This window comes from Hylobates moloch, unplaced genomic scaffold (genome assembly GCF_009828535.3).
Source record: "Hylobates moloch isolate HMO894 unplaced genomic scaffold, HMol_V3 SCAFFOLD_33, whole genome shotgun sequence".
Taxonomy (NCBI): domain Eukaryota; kingdom Metazoa; phylum Chordata; class Mammalia; order Primates; family Hylobatidae; genus Hylobates; species Hylobates moloch.
In genome coordinates this window covers 3,234,509-3,250,255 of record NW_026652308.1, presented here as the reverse complement: position 1 = coordinate 3,250,255, position 15,747 = coordinate 3,234,509, and the positions used below count along the sequence as shown (strand labels likewise).

The window sequence follows — 15,747 nt, the reverse complement described above, 5'->3', positions numbered from 1 at the left end:
AATGTGCCAGCGTGCACCCCAAGACCTGCCCTGTGGTACTGCCCCCCGAGACCCGCCCACTCAACGGCCTAGGCCCCCCTAGCACCCCACTTGATCACCGAGGGTACCAGGCCCTGTCAGACAGCCCCCCGGGGGCCCGAATCTTCACCGAGTCAGAGAAGAGGCCACTCAGCATCCAAGACAGCTTCGTGGAGGTGTCCCCAGTGTGCCCCCGGCCCCGGGTCCGCCTTGGCTCGGAGATCCGTGACTCTGTGGTGTGAGAGTCGACTTCCAGAGGATGCTGCCGTGGCTTCAGGGGCTGTGAATGCTCGGAGAGGGTCAACTGGACCTCCCCTCTGCTCTGCTCTTCGTGGAATACAACCGTGGTGCCCAGCCCTTGGGAGCCTTGGAGCCAGCTGGCCTGCTGCTTTCCAGTCAAGTAGCGAGGCTCCTACCACCCAGACACCCAAACAGCCATGGCTCCAGAGGTCCTGGCCAAATATGGGGGCCTGCCTAGGTTGGTGGAACAGTGCTCTTTATGTAAACTGAGCCCTTTGTTTAAAAAACAATTCAAAATGTGAAACTAGAGTGAGAGGGAAGAGATAGCACGGAGTGCAGCACACACGGCCGCTCCAGTTCATGGCCTCCCAGGGGTGCTGGGGATGCATCCAAAGTGGTTTGAGACAGAGTTGGAAACTCTCACCAACTGGCCTCTTCACCTTCCCCCTTATCCCACTGCCACCAGCTGCCCTGTCTCACTGCAGATTCAGGACCAGCTTGGGCTCCGTGCGTTCTGCCTTGCCAGCCAGCCGAGGATGTAGTTGTTGCTGCCGTCATCCCACCACCTCAGGGACCAGAGGGCTAGGTTGGCACTGCGGCCCTCACCAAGTCCTGTTGGCTCGGACCCAACTCCTGGACCTTTCTGGCCTGTATCAGGCTGTGGCCACACGAGAGGACAGTGTGAGCTCAGGAGAGACTTAGTGACAATGTACGCCTTTCCCTCAGAATTCAAGGAAGAGACTGTTGCCTGCCTTCCTCCATGTTAGCATGGAACCTGTGTCCCTTCCCACCATATCCACCCTCGCTCCATCTTGGAACTCAAACACGAGGAACTAACTGTACCCTGGTCTTCTCCCCAGTTCCCAATTCACCCAATCCCTCACCTTCCTCCACTCTAAGGGATATCAACACTGCCCAGCACAGGAGCCCTGAATTTACGTGGTTTTTACATATTTTTTAATAAGATGCACTTTATGTCATTTTTTAATAAATCTGAAGAATTATTGTTTAATCCTAGCTCTTCCTCTTCAAGGACAGTTGCTTTTTGAGGTAGGTCTAGTTTTCTGAGTTCTGAGGGGTTCTGAACCTCCTCTTTGCAGGGTCAAGTGAGCCAGAGTCAGCCTAGCCTGGTCAGCAGCATCTCCCTGTGGGGCAGCTCTGAGGCGGGGGGCTTAACGCACTGATAGGCAGAGGCAGGGGGTTCATTGCGTTTACTTAAGCCCCTTTATTCTGCATTCCCAATTCAGTTTAGCAAGGGTAGGGACACAAGGGATGGGATGGGATGGGGGCCGTTTGTTAAAAGTTTTTAATTCTTCAAATCATGCAGTAAAATAGACTTTACTGATGTACTGTTTACATTTTGACACATGCAGAGACTCATCTAACCACCACCCCAATCAGGATACAAGAGAGTACCATGCCTCCTGCTGCCCCTTCATCCTCACACCCTCCCATGGGGACAGCCAGCATGGGTGTGGCTTGACTTCCCACTGGCCTCTGCTCGATATGCTGCTTATTCCTAGGATGATCGAAGGCTCTTAGAAGAGAAGTCCAGTCCTTCCTCACACCAGTGTATCTCATGTCACGCACAGGGTCAAACTTCTAAACCTTTATTAGTGATTAGTACAAACACAAATGGAGCAATGACAACAGCAGTGAGGAGAGGCCCTGACAGGGAGGGCCGCCACTGCCTGGGGTGAGGCTGTACAGTGCCAGCTCCAGACTGGGCCAGCTTGGCCCGCACTGGTAACACAGGCTTGACTTCGGCCACAGCTCAGCAGTAGAAAGGTTCTTGGACAGGGTGCCAGGACACATGCTGGGGCTGCTGTCACAGGACAATCTTAAAGGAGCTGAACAAGAGAAAAGGGGTGGGTTTTCTGCTGGAAGAGGAGGGTAGGGACTAAACCCAAACTTGCCCCCTTCTCCCTTTAGACCCTTCTTTGGAACGAGCTGTGTCCCATGTGTTAGCACCCCCAGAAGAACTCCCTGAGACATCCAGAGGGAGCTTTCTGGACCCACATACAGGGTCAGAGCTTCTAAACCTTTATTACTAATTAGTACAAACAGAGCAATGACAATGGCAATGGGAAGGGGAGAGGCCTCGACAAGGAGGGCTGCCCCTGCCCGGGGTGAGACTGCCAGCTTAGTTGGCCCTGTGTGTGGGGACTTGGGCTTTCTCTCACCCTGGCACCACCTCCTGTAGCAATGCCCTAGGCCCAGAGGCAGGACCACTGTCATACCTGGCAAAGTCTGGAGAACGGGAGATGACGTGCTGGAACTCAGAGAGGTTGATGGTTCCATCCCTGTCAATGTCAGACTCCTCCAGGATCTGGGAAAGGGAGAGTTTCAGGCCAGAGCCCCAACCCCTCCCTCCCGCTCCTAGGCCCAGCTTGGGCAGGGCCTGCTCAGCTGCTCACGTTGTCGATGAGCTGCTGCATCTCAGACGCACTAAGCCGTGTGTCCTCGCCCTCTCCCGTGAGGCAGTTCACCAGCCGGCTCAGGTCTTCTCTGTTCAAGGTTCCATCATCATCAAAGTCTAGAGAGCAGACACAGGAAGCCAAAAGACACGGTTGGGAGGGGCTCTGAGGTTCCCCAAACGGCGCCCATTTCCCAAGCAGGGCCACCACAAAGCCCACGTGGGAAGGAGTGGTGTCCTGCTGGGCTGCTCCTGGTTCTCACCGAAGATGAGGAAGGCGTAATGGGACTTGATGTCCGGCGTGGCTGTGTCACTGAACACACTGAGGAGGTCCAGGAAGTCCTCAAAGCTAAGGCTGTCTCTGGCTGGGGATGTGGAGAAGACCCTGCAGATTCGCTCCTTGAAGGGGTTGGCCTAGGAGAACAAACACCACAGGACGTGGCCCAGGTCACACACTCATGAAACCCTACCAGAAACTTGAGAGAGCAGGTCACAGGACCAGCACCAGGGAGCTCAGGCTCGTGGGGGTGAACGATCAGTGCTTTGGGGCCAACATGGAGGGCAGTGGGGGCACAGGAAAGCAAACTGACCCAGTTGGGGAAGGGACTGAGATGGCTTCCTGGGAGACAAGTGTTTAACCCAAAGGCAGGTCACACACAACATAAGTGTGGGCAGAGAGGGAAGAAGAAGTCATCCTAAACAAAGGGAACGAGGTGGGCTGGTTATTTTAAAACACAAATATTTAATTGAACAGCTATTGTGTTACAGGCACTGGGCCAGGCCCTTTGCACAGAAATTTTGCAGCAGCCCTACGGAGTGGCAATCAGTCTCTAGAACACGGTTCCTCAAACTTTAATAAGGTAACTCAACTCCTCTTAAGGGATAAAACTTCTTTGAACTTCCAAGATTATGTTCTAGAATCCCCATTTGAAAAGCACCATGCTAGATAATTCTGCCCGGTGATTTTGGTAAAGTCCTTGCCCCTAGAAAATTAGAACTAAGCAGAAAAATGACCAGAATGGGGACCAGTGACCCCATGATCTCAAAGCTAGTGGCAGATGGAGTTGGGGGTCTAGCAGGGAGGGAGTGGTGGGAGAGGTGTTAAAGGGGGGGAGCACTTGCACCTTGAGCTCTGGAAGGCTGAGAATCTGCTCAAAGGGCACTTGTGCCCGAAGTGACGACTCCACGCTCCGCTGCTCCTGGGGAAGCAGCTCACAAAACCGCCTGTGGGCTCTGGTAGAGAGAGGGAAACTGTTGGTGTTCTCAGCGATCGGACTCCCTGTGTGTTCATTCCCACTCCTTGCCTGCTGCTCATTATCAACCAGGTGAGGAGCTAAAACCACGTACACAGAACTTCCGAGTCATCAGGCAACAGTAAGCAAAAGGACATGTCACAAGGCCGTATAGTCTAGGAGTCTATTCTTGCAACGAGTATTTACTGAGCATTTACTATGTGCTGGGCACTGATTCTAGAGATCCCCAAGGGATGAAGAGGTTGGGGAAGGAGCCAGAAGTTGGCCCTAAAGAACTGGCCGGGCACGGTGGCTCACACCTGTAATCCCAGCACTTTGGGAGGCCAAGGCCGGCAGAGCATTTGAGGTTAGGAGTCTGAGCAACATGGTGAAACCCCTTCTCTACTAAAAATATAAAAATTAGCCGGGCATGGTGGCGGATGCCTGTAATCCCAGCTACTCAGGTGGCTGAGGCAGAAGAATTGCTTGAATCCGGAGGCAGAGGCTGCAGTGAGCCGAGATCGTGCCCCAGCACTCCAGCCTGGGCAACAGAGGGAGACTCTGTCTCAAAAAAAAAAAAAAAAAAAAAAGGAGAAAAGAGCAAAACCAAAAATCTCATTCTCACCTTCACTCCAGGGATCTCTTGCCCTCAAAGCCTCCTTTTTAGCAGCCACCCTGAACTGTCCTCCTCCTCGGCCTTCACCTCTTTCCCATGAGATTATCTTTGCCGCAGGAAGCCCAGGCACCTCCTCACTCAAAGTGCCCTGGCCTGCATAAATCTGGCAAAAGGGCTTCCAGCCCAAGTTCAAATCTACTTACTCAGAGTGTTGTCTTAAGCAGTTACCAAACCTTTCTGAACCTGTTTCATTGTCCAATACCTCTCTCCTAAAGATTAAATTAGGTAATGCAGGCAACCATTTAGCACAGTCCCTGGCACATGGTGACTGCTCAGAAAGCGATAACGGTTACTGTATTATTCAGGTAAAGTTGGGAGAAGGAGCCAGGCTCCCCAAGACTTCTGTGGTTTAGCCACTGGGCAAGGTCGGCCCCTGCCGGACTGGGGCGGAAAGTTCGGCAGTGCTGAAGCTAGTGGAGCTCAGGGTCAAAGAGCGCCTAACTTTTCCTGGAGGCGGTGAGGTGGCTCCGCGGTGCCACGCTGGGGCCTCAGGCGAGAGCAGGGAGGGCGTGCCAGGAGGAGGGCGCAGCGCGGGCTAGGTCTCCCGGCCTCCAGCTCCCGCTCCTCTGCAGACCTCAGGCCAGCCCCCGCCCCTCCCTCGGGACAGCGCCCCCGAAGCTGTCTCTAGAGGATCCCGGGGTCGGAGGCAGGGTTCAAGGCAGCACTTACAGGAGGATCTCCTGCTTCGTCAGGAACGTCAAGTCCTGGAAGGCAAAGCCAGAGCGGGGATTAGCGGACCGCTGGGAGGCCGCGGCCGCCCCGCAGCCAGCTCCCGGACCCTGCTCCCGGGAACAGGCCCGCACGCGAGCTCCCTAGGGCCAGGCGTCCCGCGCACCTGGTACTCGGCCAGCAGCTCCTTGGACAGGCGACTGCCCGAGCCCCCCATCGCCCCGCCGCGCACAGTTCCGCCAACTCGCCTCGAGACGCAGACAACTTTCTCACTTCCGCCCTTGGGCCGCGTCACTGCCCGGTCCCCGCGGCAACCGCTCCTGGGGCCACCACCCCCGGGCCCGCCCCCTCCTAAAAGCGGCCAGGCGTTTCCAGCCGGGTTTGGCAGGCGAGCTGCAAGGCTCCCAGCGGTCCTAGGCGAGCTGGAGGCGGGGCCCGGGGAGGGGCCCGACGCTCCGGGGCGGGGCCCAGGACTCACGGCCCCGCCTCCGGGGTGAGCGGGGGCGGGCCACGCCGCCCGCGTGCGTGCTGGCTGCGTATACGCCACGGGCGTCGTGACCTCCCTGTGGCCCCGGTAGCGGCTGCGGAAAAGGTCGCGAGGAGCATGCGCTTCGGCTGCAGTAGGTGGTGGCGGCGGCAGCCCTGGGTGGGGTCCCGTAGGGGCATGTGAGAAGTCACTGGAGCTAGCGTTTCCGGGAAACCTGGAGACTCGCTGAGTGGCGGGGGTCGTCGGCTGCCCCTCTGCCCAGCAGGGGCTCTTCTAGATGTTATCATCAGGCAATCGCTGCACCTGTCGCAGCCCCCAAGCCACCTCTTCCAGAAGTAACCATAACTTTGCTTCCTTCTTAGGCTATTTACTGAGGACCCACTGGATGTCAAGCACTGTACATAGTTTTCTTCGATTGTTGCAATATCCCTTGCAAGGTAGGTTCCCATTTTACAAAGATGGAAATACGTAAGTCCGAAGGGTTTTAGTGATTTTTCCGGGCGCCGGCATTTAGAAGGTAATCGGTCCAGTCCACGGCACTTTTAAAGGCTCTCCACTGCTGTTCTCATCATTCCAGCTGACCTGCCGTCCTTTTGACTCTATCTCACCCCTAGACTGCTGACCCTTTGCTCTTGTCCCCTCTTAACCTCTAGGATAATGTTTGGCACATAGTAGGCTCTCAGTAAATATTATCGAATGCGTAATAAATGAATGAACATATACTACTGCAAAAGGTAAGGATTCCAAACTGCTGGGAGGAGGAAGTGGAGGTTGTGTTGGTCAGGCTGGGATTAATTCTTGATCCTTCCAATCCATTATACTTGCTGATCTTTGTAAAGTCTAAATCTGAGCATGTTAGTCTCAGTTTATAACCATTAAATGGTTAAAAACCCAAATCCTGGCCCTCTGTAACTGGACTTCCTCCTATTGGCTCTCTGTGTTTCAGCCACTTTGGGCCCTTAGTCCCTCTTCCATCTTATCCTCAGGGAAGCCTTTCCTGACTCCCTAGACTGCCTAGGAATCTACTTTACACTTGAAGAATGCCCAGTGCTTCTCCTTGGCAGCATGTGTTTAATAAGACCCACTGTATTAACATGTACATTCCATCATTGTAGAAATATTCAAGGCCAGGCGCGGTGGCTCATGCCTGTAATCTTAGCACTTTGGGAGGCCAAAGCAGGTGGACCACTTGAGGCCAGGAGTTCAAGACCAGCATGGCCAACATGGCAAAACCCCGTCTCTACTAAAAATACAAAAATTAGCCAGGCATGGTTGAACCTGGGAGCTGGAAGTTGCAGTGAGTGGAGATTGTGCCACTGCAGTCCAGCCTGGGCAACAGAGTGAGACTCTGTCTCAAAAAAAAAAAAAAAAAAGATAACTAGGGTATAGGCCCATCCCAACCTGATCATTTTTCTCTTTTTTGAGACAGAGTCTCGCTCTGTCGCCTAGGCTGGAGTGCAGTGGCACGATCTCGGCTCACTGCAAGCTCCGCCTCCTGGGTTCACGCCATTCTCCTGCCTCAGCCTACCCAGCAGCTGGGACTACAGGCGCCCGCCACCACGCCCGGCTAATTTTTTTGTATTTTTAATAGAGACAGGGTTTCACTGTGTTAGCCAGGATGGTCTGGATCTCCTGACCTCGTGATTCGCCCACCTTGGCCTCCCAAAGTGCTGGGGTTACAGGCATGAGCCACCGTGCCTGGCCGATCATTTTTCTCTTAATAGCAGGCTCTTTCTGTCCAAGAAAGAGTTAGTCTTCTGTTAGTAAAAGCTTAGGCAAAAAGCAAGAAGCTGTCATTATGTCTCCTGTACTAAATAGACCTTGTTTGCCTCTTACAAGCCAAGGCGAATACCTGGGCTGCATGGTAATAAGTATCTGTCTTTTTTTTTTTTTTTTTTTTGAGACAGAGTTTCACTCTTGTTGCCCAGGCTGGAGTGCAATGGCATGATCTCGGCTCACCGCAACCTCCGCCTCCCAAGTTCAAGCAGTTCTCCTGCCTCAGCCTCCTGAATAGCTGGGATTACAGGCATGTGCCACCAAGCCCGGCTAGTTTTGTCTTTTTAGTAGAGACAGGGTTTCTCCATGTTGGTGAGGCTGGTCTCGAACTCTCAACCTCAGGTGATCGCCTGTCTTGGCCTCCCAAAGTGCTAGGATTACAGGCGTGAGCCACTGCACCCAGCCATAAGTATCTCTATAGTGAAGACATGAGAGTCAGCTTTGTGCCTGGTGACCAGCTGTGATCTAGATCTCTCAGTCACTTCACTTGGCTCTGAACCCTTCATGGAACAACCTTCTGGTTTTCATTTTGCTTCCTGATTCATTTTGTACACTGACCAGCCAGCAAGAACCTTTTGTGCCATTTGGCACATTTCTCTTTGTAAATTATTATTATTTTTGAGATGGAGTCTCACTCTGTCACCAGGCTGGAGTACAGTGGTATGATCTCGGCTTACTGCAACCTCCTCCTCCCAGGTTCAAGCGATTCTCCTGCCTCAGCCTCCTGAATAGCTGGGATTACAGGCATGTGCCACCACGCCCAGCTAGTTTTGTATTTTTAGTAGAGACAAGGTTTCTCCATGTTGGTCAGGCTGGTCTCGAACTCCCAACCCCAGGTGATCGCCTGTCTTGGCCTCCCAAAGTGCTAGGATTACAGGCGTGAGCCACTGCACCCAGCCATAAGTATCTCTTTATAGTGAAGACATGAGAGTCAGCTTTGTGCCTGGTGACCAGCTGTGATCTAGATCTCTCAGCCACTTCACTTGGCTCTGAACCCTTCATGGAACAACCTTCTGGTTTTCATTTTGCTTCCTGATTCATTTTGTACACTGACCAGCCAGCAAGAACCTTTTGTGCCATTTGGCACATTTCTCATTGTAAATTATTATTATTTTTGAGATGGAGTCTCACTCTGTCATCAGGCTGGAGTACAGTGGTATGATCTCGGCTTACTGCAACCTCCGCCTCCCAGGTTCAAGCGATTCCCCTGCCTCAGCCTCCTGAGTACCTGGGATTACAGGAGTGCACCACTATGCCCAGCTAATTTTTGTATTTTTTTTAGTAGAGACGGGGTTTCACCATGTTGGCCAGATGGTCTCGATCTCCTGATCTCTTGATCCGCCTCCCTCAGCCTCCCAAAGTGCTGGGATTATAGGCATGAGCCACCACGCCCGGCCTCTCAGGGTAAATTATTAAATGGGCAGTCTGAATCATCTGGTAGTCCTTGGTGAATCTGGTTAGCATATTGTCCCTCCTGTACCTGATCAACTCTTGGTACAGTGATAAAACCGAGCTGCTGATATACTTTTATTTTTTATTTTGTTTATTTTTTTGAGACAGAGTCTCACTCTGTCACCAGGCTGGAGTGCAGTGGTGCGATCTTAGCTCACTGCAACCTCCGCCTCCCAGGTTCAAGCGATTCTCCTGCCTTAGCCTCCCGAGTAGCTGAGATTACAGACGCTTACTACCACACCTGGCTAATTTTTTTGTATTTTTAGTAGAGACGAGGTTTCACCATATTGGCCAGGCTGGTCTCGAACTCCTGACTTCGTGATCTACCCACCTTGGCCCCCCAAAGTGCTGGGATTACAGGCGTGAGCCACTGTGCCTGGACTTCATTGTAATTTTCTTTTTTTCCCCTTTTTTTTTTTTTTTTTGAGATAGAGTCTCGCTCTGTCACAAGGCTGGAATGTGGTGGCATGATCTCAGTTCACCACAACCTCCACCTCCCAGGTTCAAGTGATTCTCCTGCCTCATCCTCCCAAGTAGCTGGGACTACAGGTGTGCGCCCACCACCACGCCCAGCTAATTTTTGTATTTTTAGTAGAGACAGGGTTTCACCATGTTGGCCAGGATGGTCTCGGTATCTTGACCTTGTGATTCACCCGCGTCGCCTCCCAAAGTGCTGGTCCAGGGATTACAGGTGTGAGCCACCGCACCCAGCCCCTCATTGTGATATTGATTTGCCTTTTCTTATTGATTAATGATGTTAAACATCCCAAATATGCTTGTTGGCCATCTTTTATATCTTATTTGAAAAAATGTCTAAGATTATCTCTTTTTTTCCTCCTTTTTTTGGTTTTCTATTATTTTTATTATCTCATTTTAAATTTTTTCACCTGTCAGATAAGATTCTCTTTTATTAGAATAAGATACTACATTAGTCAGGCCTGGTGGCACATGCCTGTGGTCCCAGCTACTTGGGAGGCTGAGGTGGATGGATTGCTTGAGTCTGGGAGGCAGACATTGCAGTAAGGTGAGAATAAGATACTACATTTGATCATCAAAATTATGCTTAGTTTCACTTTTTTTTTTTTGGTCTTTTACCTTGCAGCTCCAGCTCAAAGGATTAGCTTCATTTTTAAACATTTTTGGCCAGGTGCAGTGGCTCACGCCTGTAATCCCAGCACTTTGGGAGGCCAAGGCGGGTGGATCACCTGAGGTCAGGAGTTTGAGACCAGCCTGGCCAACATGGTGAAACCTCGTCTTTCCTAAAAATACAAAAATTAGCCAGGCATGGTGACACACACCTGTAGTCCCAGCTACTCAGGAGGCTGAGGCATGAAAATCGCTTGAACCTGGGTGGTGGTGGTTGCAGTGAGCCAAGATCATGCCACTGCACTACAGCCTGGCTGACAAGAGTGAGATTCTGTCTTTAAAAAAAAAAAAAAAATTGACCATCTTAACCATTTCTAAGTGTATAGTAGTGTTAAGCACATTCACGATGTTGTGCAGCAAATCTCCAGAACATTTTCATCTTGCAAACTAAGCCTCCATACCCATTAAACTTAGCTTGACTTTTGATATGTAATTTTTTATATGTTTTCTGTTTCCTTTCTGTTTTATTAACATGAAGTTTCTGGACCAGCAGAGCTGAAGGAACCCAAACTTGGACTGAAGTGACTCTACTAAGGTAATGCCTCCTTTTGACATCCTATCTGGGCCAGTGGCAGACCCCTCTCCCTGACAGTGCTGGGACCAGGGCTCCAGGCAGCCAGGGGAAGATGAAGACAGGCACTAATTTCCCCCTTGAAAGGTTGGCCCTGGGCACTTACACACACATTGGTGCCATCCTCACCCAAATGTTTCTATGCATGACCAATTGGAATCACTATGGAACATGGAAAAGCTTTTCCCACAAAAGAAGTGGTCATCTTTGAAACCCTGAGCACTCTCATATACTGGAACTCAGGTATGATTTTCTGGAGGGCAGTTTGATGGTGTGTATCAAAAATCTGAGCCATGGGAGTTTGAGACCACCTGAACAGCATAGCAAGGCCCTGTCTCTACCAAAAACAAAACAAAACAAAACCAAAACCTGAGCCATGGACCTACTCTGACCCAGTGGTATACCAGGATTTTATTTTGAAGGAAAATAAAAACATGATGTGTTCAATGATGAGTGTGTGTGTAGGATGTTTATTGCCACGTTGTGTATAATAGAATGCAACTAGCTACAATCTATATAAACAGTTGAAGATAGGTTAAAAAGTCAAGATCCATCTATGTATGAAAATGAAGCTAAACATAAATTGTGATTTTTCCTTAGGTATTATAACAAAGGGTTATATTTTATCTTTATTTTTTCTGCATTAAAAAATTTACTCAATATATATAATTTTTAGAAAGAAAAAAATAGTTGATCTATATGAGACATAAAGTGTGTGTGTGTGTGTGTGTGTGTGTGTGTGTGTGTGTGTGTGTGTGTATTAGTCTGTTCTCACACTGCTATGAAGAAATACCCAAGACGGGGTAATTTATAAAGGAAAGAGGTTTTATTGACTCACAGTTCCGCAAGGGTGGACAGGCCTCAGGAAACTTACAATCATGACAGAAGGGGAAGCAAACACATCCTTCTTCACATGGCAGCAGCAGGGAGATGTGCAGAGCAAAGAGGAAGGTAAAGCCCCTTATAAAACCATCAGATCTCGTGAGAACTCACTATCACGAGAACAGCATGGAGGTGACTGCCCCCATGATTCAATTACTTTCCACCAGGCCCCTCCCACGGTAAGTGCGGATTATAGGAACCACAAGATGAAATTTGGGTGGAGACATAGCCAAACCATATCTATATATCTATCTATCTATATATTTTTTTTTTGAGATAGAGTTTCACTCTTACTATCCAGGCTGGAGTGCAATGGCGCAATCTCGGCAGTGCCTGGTGGCACATGCCTATAGTTCCAGATACTTGGGATGCTGACGTGAAAGAATCCCTTCAGCCTGGGAGGTCAAGGCTTCAGGGAGACGTGTTTGCACCAATGCACTCCTGCCTGGGTGACAGAGTGAGAACCTGTTTCAAAATAAAATAGGCTGTGGCTGGGTGCGGTGGCTCACACCTGTAATCCCAGCACTTTGGGAAGCCGAGGTGGGTGGATCACCTGAGGTCAGGAGTTCAAGACCAGCCAGACCAACATGGTGAAACCCTGTCTCTGCCAAAAATACAAAATTAGCTGGCTGTGGTGGCACATTCCTGTAATCCCAGCTACTTGGGAGGCTGAAGCTGGAGAATCTCTTGAACCTGGGAGGTAGAGGTTGCAGTGAGCCAAGATAGCGCCATTGCACTCCAGCCTGGGTGACACAGTGATAAATAAATAAATAAATAAATAGGCCAGGCGTGGTGGCTCAGGCCTGTAATCCCAGCACTTTGGGAGGCCAAGAGGGAAGGGTCACCTGAGGCCAGAACTTCAAGACCAGCCTGGCCAATGTGGTGAAACCCTGCCTCTACTAAAAATATAAAAATTAGCCCCGCCTGGTGGCGGGTGCCTGTAATTCCAGCTGCTTGGGAGGCTGAGGCATGAGAATCACTTGAACCCGGGAGGTGGAGGTTGCAGTGAGCCAAGATTGCGCCACTGCCCTCTAGCCTGGGCGACAGAGTGAGACTCTGTCTCAAAAAAATAAAAATAAATAAATAAGCTGGGCATGGTGGCTCATGCCTGTAATCCCAGCACTTTGGGAGGCCAAGGCAAAGGGATCACCCGAGGTCAGGAGTTCAAGACCAGCCTGGCCAATATGGTGAAACGCCATCTGTACTAAAAATACAAAAATTACCCGGGTGTGGTGGTGCCTGCCTGTAACCCCAGCTGCCCAGGAGGCTGAGGCGGGAGAACCGCTTGAACTCAGGAGGCGAAGGTTACAGTGAACCAAGATCACTGACACTGCACTCCAGCCTGGGTGACAGAGTGAGACTCCATCTCAAAAAAATAAATTAATTAATTAAATTAAAATCTCTGGAAGTGGGTTACCATCAGGTGTTTTTCATCTTTTATGATTATTTCAGGTCAGCTCTATGGCTCTTCCACATGATTCAAACGAAACTTCCTATTTGCTACCTCCAAACAATGAGGACTGGGACGGGCAAACCATTCCTGACTTTGTTTATGGGCAGAAGGATCTCATGGCAGAAGGGATTCAGTGGCCAAGGAATGCACCTGGCATCCTGGATGCTCTGCCACAATCTCCCTTTGATGCTGCACTCTGCTCTGCCTGGAAGCAGCGGGTGGAGCTGGGGCTGTTTCGCTACCGCCTACGGGAGCTACAGACCCAAATCCTCCCTGGTGCTGTGGGTTTCGTGGCTCAGCTGAATGTGGAGCGTGGTGTGCAGAGGAGGCGCCCGCAGACCATCAAGAGCGTGAGGCAAGCATTTGACCCTGAACAGTTCAACTTCAACAAGATCCGGCCCGGAGAAGTCCTCTTCCGTTTGCACCGGGAGCCTGATCTCCCTGGGACTCTGCTGCAAGAAGACATCCTCGTGGTGATCAACGTCAGCCCCCTGGAGTGGGGCCACGTGCTGCTGGTGCCTGAGCCTGCCCGCGAGCTCCCCCAGCGCCTGCTGCCGGGTGCACTGAGGGCGGGGATTGAGGCTGTGCTGCTGAGCTTACACCCGGGCTTCCGTGTCGGCTTCAACAGCCTGGGAGGCTTGGCCTCAGTGAACCACCTCCACCTGCATGGCTATTACCTGGCTCACAGACTGCCCGTGGAGCAGGCGCCAAGCGAGCCCCTGGACCCTGGAGGCCATTTGCATCTGCTCCAGGACCTCCCAGCTCCCGGCTTCCTCTTTTATACTCGTGGGCCAGGGCCTGACTTGGAGTCCCTGATAAGCAGGGTATGTCGGGTCACTGATTATCTGACTGACCATGAGATTGCACATAACTTGTTTGTGACCCGGGGAGCTCCGCCAGGAAAGACATCACCTTCCTCAGCCCTCACAGGGGTCCGAGTAATTCTGTGGGCCCGGAAGTCCAGCTTTGGGATAAAGGACGGTGAGGCTTTCAGTGTTGCCCTCTGTGAGCTAGCTGGGCATCTCCCTGTCAAAACATCCCAGGACTTCAGCAGCCTGACAGAAGCAGCTGCTGTGGCCCTCATTCAGGACTGTCGGCTGCCCCCATCCCAGGCAGAAGAGGTACAGGCAGCACTGGTGGCCCTGATGTCCCAGGAAGAGCAATAATACTTCTGGATGTATTTATGTTCTTTTTTTCTTTTCTTTTGAGATAGGGTCTCACTCTGTCACCCAGGCTAGAGTGTAGTGGTATGATCCTGGCTCACTGTAGCCTTGACCTCTGGGGCTGAAGTGATCCTCCCACCTCAGCCTCTTGAGTAGCTGAGACTACAGGCATGCACCACCACACACCTTTTTTTTTTTTTTTAAACAATTAGGTGATTTTGTATTTTTTTTATATAGACAGGGTTTCACCATGTTGCCCAGGCTGGTCTTGAACTCTTGGGCTGAAGCAATCCTCCCACCTTGGCCTCCCAAAGTGCTGAGATGACAGGAGTGAGCCCCTGGATTCTTTTCTTTTTCTTTCTTTCTTTTTTTTTTGTTTTTTTGAGACAGAGTCTCGCTCTGTCACCTAGGTTGGGGTGCACTGGCACAATCTTGGCTCACTGCAACCTCCACCTCCAGGGTTCGAGTGATTCCCCTGGCTCAGCCTCCCGAGTAGCTGGGACTACAGGCTCCTGCCACCATGCCCGGCTAATTTTTTTGTATTTTTAAAAGAGAAGGGGTTTCACCATGTTGGCTAGGCTGGTCTTGAACTCCTGACCTTAGGTGATCCACCCGCCTCGGCCTCCCAAAGTGCTGGGATTACAGGCGTGAGCCACCACGCCCAGCCAGGATGTATTCATTTTCTACCTGATGAGTCCCTTCCCAGAGCACTGTCCATCATGGTCATTTGGACATTTATTTTCATGGCTGCCTTCTCACCCGTCTCAGCCTAAGAAGAAGGATGAAGAAAGAGCTGATAATGATCTCTTAAAGGGGAGAAAGATAAGTCTCTTTAAAGGGGAGCTGATAATGGTCTCTTTAAAGGGGAGAAAGCCTGGAATAATTCTACTGAGTAAGACTTCATGGATGTATCTGCTACCTTTCCCTGTTCTTGTTCAAGCCCCAGCGGTGTTAAAAAGTAGTGTGTGTGACAGTTACACACTCCTGACTTTACATTTGGACTTTGTCTTCCTTTGATACCAAATGTTAGCAAGGTGATAGTGCATGTGCCTCCAGTATTGAGCTGCCACTTCTGTTCTCAGCCTCTCTGTTTATTCCCCTTTGCTCACCACTTATTTTTATTTCTTTGTCCCTTCTTTCCATTTTGCCCTGCTCCACCCAAATGCCCCACTCCTTCACTTTCCCGGCCACCTTGAGCTTTCCTCTAGCCCCCAACACCGAGTTGAATGCTCTTCACTGACATCATCTGATGTAAAAACACAGTGTCGTCACAACTTTCCAGGTGCACTTTTTTTTTTTTTTGTAAGGCTGGGGTGCAGTGGTGCAATCCCAGCTCACTGCAGACCCAAACTCTTGGGCTCAAGCCACCCTCCCACCTCAGCCCCCTGAGTAGCTGGGACGATAGGTGTGCACCATCACACCTGGCTAATTTTTAAATTTTTTGTAGACAGGGTCTTGCTATGTTGCCCAGGTTTCTGTCAAACCCCTGGCCTTAAGAAATCCTCCCACCTCGGCCTCCCAGAGTGCTAAGATGCCACCACACCTTGCTGCAGGTTTTTGTTTTCG

At 50.9% G+C, this 15,747-nt stretch overlaps 3 protein-coding genes and 1 pseudogene across 3 annotated transcripts; 3 read left to right on the top strand and 1 right to left on the bottom strand.

Moving 5' to 3' along the window:
* Window positions 1-5: 5 nt before the first annotated feature.
* LOC116463350 (semaphorin-4B-like) lies at window positions 6-1,270 on the top strand (the record flags this gene model as incomplete). The annotated part of the gene is made up of 1 exon (XM_032146407.1): window positions 6-1,270. A coding segment is annotated over one exon (255 nt), but the record flags the coding sequence as incomplete, so codon positions are not given.
* Window positions 305-1,270, top strand: LOC116463349 (uncharacterized; annotated as a pseudogene).
* Window positions 1,271-1,852: 582 nt separating this feature from the next.
* Window positions 1,853-5,735, bottom strand: LOC116463340 (calcium and integrin-binding protein 1). The gene is made up of 7 exons (XM_032146402.2): window positions 5,418-5,735; window positions 5,252-5,286; window positions 3,799-3,907; window positions 2,938-3,088; window positions 2,676-2,794; window positions 2,499-2,587; window positions 1,853-2,108 (listed from the first exon to the last, which is right to left on the bottom strand). The coding sequence occupies exons 1-7, from the start codon at window positions 5,466-5,468 to the stop codon at window positions 2,087-2,089; spliced, it is 576 nt and encodes a 191-aa protein (XP_032002293.1). The 5' UTR covers window positions 5,469-5,735; the 3' UTR covers window positions 1,853-2,086.
* On the top strand, window positions 5,736-15,397 carry LOC116463339 (GDP-D-glucose phosphorylase 1). Its single transcript, XM_032146401.2, has 4 exons — window positions 5,736-5,871; window positions 6,101-6,175; window positions 10,591-10,647; window positions 13,018-15,397. Exon 4 carries the CDS (start codon window positions 13,027-13,029, stop codon window positions 14,182-14,184), a length of 1,158 nt encoding a protein of 385 aa, XP_032002292.1. The 5' UTR covers window positions 5,736-5,871; window positions 6,101-6,175; window positions 10,591-10,647; window positions 13,018-13,026; the 3' UTR covers window positions 14,185-15,397.
* Window positions 15,398-15,747: the final 350 nt, after the last annotated feature.

Excerpts from the sequence above, each read along its gene's own strand:
- LOC116463339 (XM_032146401.2), top strand. The coding sequence starts at position 13,027 with ATGGCTCTTCCACATGATTCAAACGAAACTTCCTATTTGCTACCTCCA.
- LOC116463340 (XM_032146402.2), bottom strand. The coding sequence starts at position 5,468 with ATGGGGGGCTCGGGCAGTCGCCTGTCCAAGGAGCTGCTGGCCGAGTAC. Across the intron at positions 3,908-5,251 it reads ACGAAGCAGGAGATCCTCCT|AGCCCACAGGCGGTTTTGTG; the intron begins GTAAGTGCTGCC and ends TCTCTCTACCAG. Across the intron at positions 2,109-2,498 it reads CGTTCTCCAGACTTTGCCAG|CTCCTTTAAGATTGTCCTGT; the intron begins GTATGACAGTGG and ends TCTCTTGTTCAG.